Source organism: Saccostrea cucullata, unplaced genomic scaffold (assembly GCF_032062105.1).
Source record: "Saccostrea cucullata isolate Sc308-1 unplaced genomic scaffold, CSIRO_AGI_Scuc_v1 ctg9185, whole genome shotgun sequence".
In the NCBI taxonomy this organism is placed as follows: Eukaryota; Metazoa; Mollusca; class Bivalvia; order Ostreida; family Ostreidae; genus Saccostrea; species Saccostrea cuccullata.
In genome coordinates this window covers 1-7,092 of record NW_026925342.1, presented here as the reverse complement: position 1 = coordinate 7,092, position 7,092 = coordinate 1, and the positions used below count along the sequence as shown (strand labels likewise).

General features: G+C 33.7%; 1 protein-coding gene across 1 annotated transcript; it reads right to left on the bottom strand.

Annotated features, from left to right (window-relative positions):
* Window positions 1–2,447: 2,447 nt before the first annotated feature.
* LOC134268632 (ficolin-1-like) lies at window positions 2,448–6,345 on the bottom strand. The gene is made up of 4 exons (XM_062750889.1): window positions 6,275–6,345; window positions 6,029–6,125; window positions 3,548–3,709; window positions 2,448–2,706 (listed from the first exon to the last, which is right to left on the bottom strand). Exons 1-4 carry the CDS (start codon window positions 6,299–6,301, stop codon window positions 2,459–2,461), a joined length of 534 nt encoding a protein of 177 aa, XP_062606873.1. The 5' UTR covers window positions 6,302–6,345; the 3' UTR covers window positions 2,448–2,458.
* Window positions 6,346–7,092: the final 747 nt, after the last annotated feature.

Below are 7,092 nucleotides of genomic sequence, written 5' to 3'. Positions count from 1 at the left end.
ATCGATTATTTGCAAATGTACTCATTAATCTGTCTCGTACAAAAAATATAAAAGCTATACGTGTATAATTATTATCTCGATCCCATCCAATTAAAAGACTCTACATATACCTCAGTGATTGTAAAATTTAAAAGACAAATCAATAATGAAGTACCTCAGTGGGAGAATTATTTGCCTGTTTAGTATTGGGTTTGTTTTATTTCATTTTTTAAACAAAATTTTGGAGTTAAAACTGACGATGCACTCAATCGCATCTAATGGCTCTGCAGAGTTTTTCTGAAAGACTTACATTTAACATGTAGCTTATTACGTTGATTTGTTAAATAATTAAAAGATAATAGTATGTCGTGTTATGATTTGTCGGTTTTTATTTTGTAACGTTTGGTACAAAAACTAATCAAAAACACAAAACACTCCCAAGAGACTAGTAAGAATTTCTTTTTTTTTCAATGATTTTGTGAACGTTGAAACATAAAAAAATATTCATTTTCAATACTGCAAGCATAAAAAAGAGAGACATAAGACCACACTTGGTTTGATACGGAGCACCCCCTTAATAGTTTTTACCACAAGGTACCTAACTCATTTTCAGACCCCCAATTCAAGCTCGTATTTTGAATATATATCAATTATTATCCTACTTTAAAATGACATCTTTCGCTGAAAGAGATTTTGTTTTGTCAGTTAAATTGTTTCAGACGTCTACGGACTTTATAATTTAGAAATCGTTTGCATCATTTTGATGAAAGGAGTTCAAAATTGGGCCTCGTTTTTTGTTTGTATTAATATTTAATAAAGCGATAAACTTAGCTTATAAGCGAATACTTTGAAGATGGTGAGAAAAATGTACAGCAAAGGGAAGCCTTTTAGTCATATGTCAATCAAAAATCTACACTTCGTTTCATGAACGATATAAAAGACAGTTCGTGATATTGAAGTTCGATCTGAGACAGACATCAGAGTATTGATTATAGGATCAAACAAATTATTATCAGAACCTTAATTGAAGGTATAAAATACTCATTAGTGAACTTTTGCATGCACTCAACAATAGTGATTAAGCATAAATGAGAAACGTATAGTACGTATAAGTTAAACTTTATTGACAGACTACTCAATTTTCCGTTCGATGTGACAATAAAAGTTTATTGCAAATATTTGAGTAAGAATAGATACATGGTTAACAACAAGGAAATATACAAAAGAAAACAACCGTATCTTTTATACTGAGTACCGTATTCTAAGCAATGCAGCAGAGAAAGGGCCATTTTCTTGACAAGAAATCCAGATATCTAAGGATTTGTATTTTTGTAAAGAAAGTGTTACAATAGAATCCTTTAACTGCAACGTCTTTTCTTACTTAGAAGTCAATTTGTTTCGAAGAATGGAGGCGTGAAAGGCGAGGCGTGAAATCCCCCGCTCTGAGACAAGACATTTCTCAATTCTAAAAGTTAAATTTTTCAAAATTATATTGTTTATATCATCTTTTACACATTTCATTCTGTGTTCCATTGTTTTAATTTGTATTAAGGTCAGACGAAATGTTCCTCAAATATATGTTTTGTATCTCTTGATATTATATAAAAAAAATATTCATATCTGTCATTTTCTTCTGATTTCTACATTGTTTTCAAAATGTTTTTAAATATATAAAGTACACAAAAATTGTGTTATAGGCCATTTAGAAAATTACTCATAAGGGCTATAAGAAATATGACCTTATGGTATCTTGGCCAAATGCCTGGTAAGGTACCCTAATTTTTTGTTAGGAAACGTGTTTAAATGATATTTTCTTAGGAAAGAAATATATCTTTGAGGAACGTGTCGTCTAACCTTAATAATTTATTTTTCACTCATGTTTTTAATATATGTGAAAACAAAAAAGAAAGATTCAAACTCTCTCCATAGCGCAGGGTTTGGTCCAAGACCGACCACTTTAACCACTACGCTACGACGTATATGCATTATCGACGTTTGTTAGTGTGATTTAAACGAACGGGTTTGTTGAAACGAACATTTTTTCAGAAATTTTCGATTTTCATATAGAATGGGTTCATATTCCATTTTTTTTTTGGACAAATGAAATAGATACCACTTTTACGTTTCAACCATTTAAGCGTTAACGAAAAATGGAGACTTGACCCATTCATGTTCAAAATTCATTTTTTACATAGCTCTAGTAAACCTATTTTCCACTGAATATGCTTAACTGTCAACGTTGAAATAAAGATTATAAAATAATAAGTCCTTCAGTAAAATAAAATGATAAAATGTTTTGAAGATGACATTACTGAGAACATGATTTCAGAAAAAAAAAACTTTTCTGTGAATTTTGAATATTGAGAAATATTTTGTCTCAGAGCGGGGGATTATGCATGCCTTATACGCCCTCTTCTTTTAAAAAAAAATAAATAAAAAAACCCACAAATTATAAGCTCTAGAGAATCATAACGTGTATTTAGCGAGGTCTTATCATCATTCTTGTCTCGGTAATACCCAGTCCATCCATTAGATCGGGTGACCAGGGCTCCCGCCAGTTCACCGAGGCCCAGGGCCCGTTCAGGAAAGCCCGGTGGCACGAACTGAACCACCAACCTCCTGCCATGATGTCGGCGCAGCGCCTGCTACCGGAAGTATCCTTGTCTAGGTCCGGGGTTGAGAATGGCATACCATTGTGTGATCGGTCTGTATTTATCATTTTATCTCCTGTTTCAACAGAACCAAATAATTATTACTGGTTGAATGGATACTTGCATTTACAAATGTCTTGTAATTTAAAACTAGTTATGAGACAACGTATATGTATTTGAATCCTTAATTGGAAATCGGGCTCTCAGGAGATTCGTTTTATAAGATAAATTCTAATGTCTTTAAAATTTAATATATATTAACATAACGTACCCCTTTTACATTTCAATTCCCTTTTACCGCCTAGAGCAAGCCAATATGCGTTAAAAAGTTTTATTTCTGGGCATCACCATGCATAATCTCTTATTTGTCCCAAACTGATGAAACCGGAAGGAACTTTAGTTTTTCACCGAGTTTGTCCTCCGTCCCACTTAGTTTTTTTTCCGCATTTTTTTCTTAACGCTTTTCTAAAAATATTGAGCTGATTTTTGGTTTGGTATTTGAGTTTTTCTTGATGAGTAACAGATCAAGTTTGCATTTTGTTCCGCTACAGTTATTTTTTTTACAGAATTATTATTAAGAATTTTTAATTTTAAATGGGAACTAGATTACGAATTTTCAGAGACTAGTTTTGCTAATGCAATGCTCTCCGAATGATCTTTTTTAATCAGATTCGCAAGGTGGATCCTTGAAATACGCGTGTCGCTACCCAGAGTGCCATTTAAAAGGCTTGTCCCTACAAAGAGTGCGTGATCCTACCCAGAGTGTCTGTGAAATAGGCCTGTCCCTACCTAGAGTGTCTGTGAAATAGGCCTGTCCCTACCTAGAGTGTCTGTGAAATAGGCCTGTCCCTACCTAGAGTGTCTGTGAAATAGGCCTGTCCCTACCTAGAGTGTCTGTGAAATAGGCCTGTCCCTACCTAGAGTGCCTGTGACAGGTCCGGCTATGAAGAGTCTATAGTTGTCGTTTTCATCCGATACAGAGAACTCGTTATACACCGCGTACTTTGTAACGCCATAATTAGTTAGGAGTATGTACAAAGATGGCCGATCTTTCGTAAGCTGGTGAATTGCGTCATTTCCTGTAAGGAAAATATATATTTTTAAATCGATTTTTGAAATTATTTTATTTCTTTTATTTTCTAAAAGAATGATTCTGAATAGAGTGAAAAACTATTAACGCCATCACTAGAATCCGGAGTTCACTTGCACTTGGCATCCAGAGCTGCTTTGAATGACATTACATACTAGTATTTCACATTCAAATGTATTTGTGAAAAAGAATTAAATAATTTTCTGAACTCAAAACTTGTCCGTTACATTCAAGAGTTATTTTTCGTTCCTTTCGACTTATCCTACTTTGTTAAAAAATCAGATAGTTCTACATGACAACAATGCAGACACGAATAAGGAAAGATTATAATTTTCACAGGAAGAAACAAGACCTTTCAGTTAAAACTGAAAGGCGGCTTTCAGTAACTTTTCAGTGGCCATTCAGCCACTGAATGGCACATACATTTCAGTGACCTTTCAGTTGCCTTTCAGTCACATTTCAGATACCTTTCAGTCACCATTCAGCGGACACATTTCCGTCAACTTTCAGTGGCCTTTCCATCAACTTTCAGTGACCTTTCCATCAACTTTCAGTGACCTTTCCGTCGTCTTTCAGTGACCTTTCCGTCGACTTTCAGTGACCTTGCTGTCGTCTTTCAGTGACCATTCCGTCGACTTTCAGTGACCTTTCTGTCGTCTTTCAGTGACCTTTCAGTGATATTTAAGTCTCAATTTACCAATTTTTCACTAGCGTATTATTTTATAATCCGATATTTTTCCTTAACAAGGAAGCAATATTTTGAATAAAGATTTATTATTCAATCTTAATTGTGTTTTTTTTTTTACTTATCGTGATCAAATTCGGGTACCTTAAAATATGTCTAAGTAATTATTATTTTTAATTACAAGAATAAATAAATCGTTTATACATGCCTCTCGTAGAAAAAAAATACATAGGAGATTTTAGCTTTCTAAATGATATTGCTATAATAAAATCATTCTACTAACTTTCTAGATAGAGAATTTACAACGATCTTAAATCTTTGACACAGGAACAGGTGCCCGTCTCTGAAAATTGTCATCATCCCGATAGAAGATGTGTAATTAATTAGCATGTCCCCAAAATAAAATATGTGAGACCTATTTAAAAATGATTTTTAATTTTCTAGTTACATTTAGAAAACAAAAATTCCTCAAGTGATAAAAAATGATGATCCGATAACCGATTCAAAATTTAAATAAATGCATAACATTCTATAGTGCTTATACGTGTATTTTTTCATGGAAATATATAGTTGTGATTGATGAGACAGAATTTATATTATTTAAACCATTTCTGGAAGTTCGCAAGTATTACTGATCAATTTCGTTTCTTAATTATGTCATTGTCAAAACTGCAGGATATTTAGTTTTTGAAAGACATTATTTTAAATTCATTTTTAATTACAAGAATAAATAAATCGTTTATACATGCCTCTTGTAGAAAAAAAATATATAGGAGATTTTAGCTTTCTAAATGATATTGCTTTAATAAAATCATTCTACTAAGTTTGTAGATAGAGAATTTACAACGATCTTAAATCTTTGACACAGGAACAGGTGCCCGTCTCTGATAATTGTCATCATCCCGATAGGAGATGTGTAATTAATTAGCATGTCCCCAAAATCCGCGCAACTAACATAGAATATACAAAAGATATACAAGATATATACACATCGCAGCTCCTCGAAACAACAGGTGAACTGATTGTTCCATCGATTTTTATAAATTAATTGATTTTAAATCCTCATTTCTCAACAAGAAGTCGTAGTGCAATTGATAAGGTCGCGGACACCTAAGCAGGAGACCAGGGTTCGATTCTGGGCATGGGAGCAATTTTTTTTCTTGTATTAATTTTTTTCCTATTTTTTTTTTATTCGGAATTAGATACATTTAATGCTATTATACCAGGAAAAAGTGAAATAAAATTTTTAGGTAAAAAAATAAGCCGATTATTCAATAAAAAGATTCAACTGAATGATCACGGAAAGGTCACTGAAATGTATGTGCCATTCAGTAGACTGAATGGTAACTGAATGATCACGGAAAGGTCACGGGAAAGGGTCTTTTCAGTGACCTTTCAGTGACCATTCAGTGGCCATTCAGCCACCATTCAGTCGACTGAATGGTGGATTTTCATCCTGTGTTTTTTCCAGAAATAACATGTTTGTTGACAGGATATGAAGGATAACAATAATAAATATAGTGTCCTAAAATGGGAGAAAAAAATTTGAGTCTGGCCATTTCTGGTCAGCAGGTGAGAAGAGGGAAACCAAACAATTGTTTAAAGAAAGCCTTACAATCTTACCAATCCAGTAATCCATTTGTGGGATTCCGAACCCGACCTTGTAATCATGCCAATTCCGGGTGAAGTTAACAGATCCAGTTTTTCGCAATTGAATAGCCTTTTAAAATATATAAACATGAAAAACTTTAATAACTCAGAATAAAAAAATTAAAGAATTAATGTTTCATTTTCATGTTGTTTTTACATTTAGTACCAGCAAATATGAGTAAAGAAAATTAAATACTTGTATCTTTTTTTTTATCTTACTGTCCACCCTCCGGCATTGGTCTCCATATCACAAAAGACCTTCACAGCACGGCAGACAGGGTTGTGGGTCTCCCAGGGGTATACAGTGTACACACCAGACGTTCTCTGTCCTCTGTCGTACAGCTCTTTACAGTCATTAGGCTGATCTGTAAGGATAATTCAAATATGAACAATCGTGTTTCACACTAATTATGTTGTTATTTTCATATATTACATAATATATACTAGTTCCGTTTTTTCCCAAACCATTACAAGTTGCACACGGAGGATGTTACCTTTCAGCGAAGGATGTTCGCTCCCCAATGGCACCTGATCCCACCTATGATGTTTTAGAGGTCCGTGTTTGCTCTCCCCCTGATTTGTATTGAGGTAAAACATTGTTCGCTATCTCTACATTAAGGTATAATATAATGTATCACGTATAATCAGTCTGACTAAAGCCAGCCCCTACTATATCACTTCGTTAGTAGGGTCTGAAGAACTCTCATAAGGGTCAATCTCTGAGTGAACTTTGAGTCTGCATATTCATAAGAAAATATTGACCAATCAGATAACACGTATTAGAAAACGGTCGGTATTAGAAGGAAAATGGCGGATTATCAACGTGCTTTCCATGTCGTCTTGAAAGAAACAAAAATAAACAGTCTTAAAGAAAAACAAGTCGAAATATTGGAGACTATTCTGAATAATAACAATTGCCTCGCTATTTTACCTACCGGATATGGAAAATCTCTCCCATATCAACTTTATTTACCAGTAATTCGGGCTCTTGGTGATGATTGGAGTAAAAAGAAGAACAGTAAAGTCATAGTTTGTTG

Excerpts from the sequence above, each read along its gene's own strand:
- LOC134268632 (XM_062750889.1), bottom strand. The coding sequence starts at position 6,301 with ATGGAGACCAATGCCGGAGGGTGGACA. Across the intron at positions 6,126-6,274 it reads CCAATGCCGGAGGGTGGACA|GCTATTCAATTGCGAAAAAC; the intron begins GTAAGATAAAAA and ends ATATTTTAAAAG. Across the intron at positions 3,710-6,028 it reads ACAAATGGATTACTGGATTG|GAAATGACGCAATTCACCAG; the intron begins GTAAGATTGTAA and ends TTTTCCTTACAG.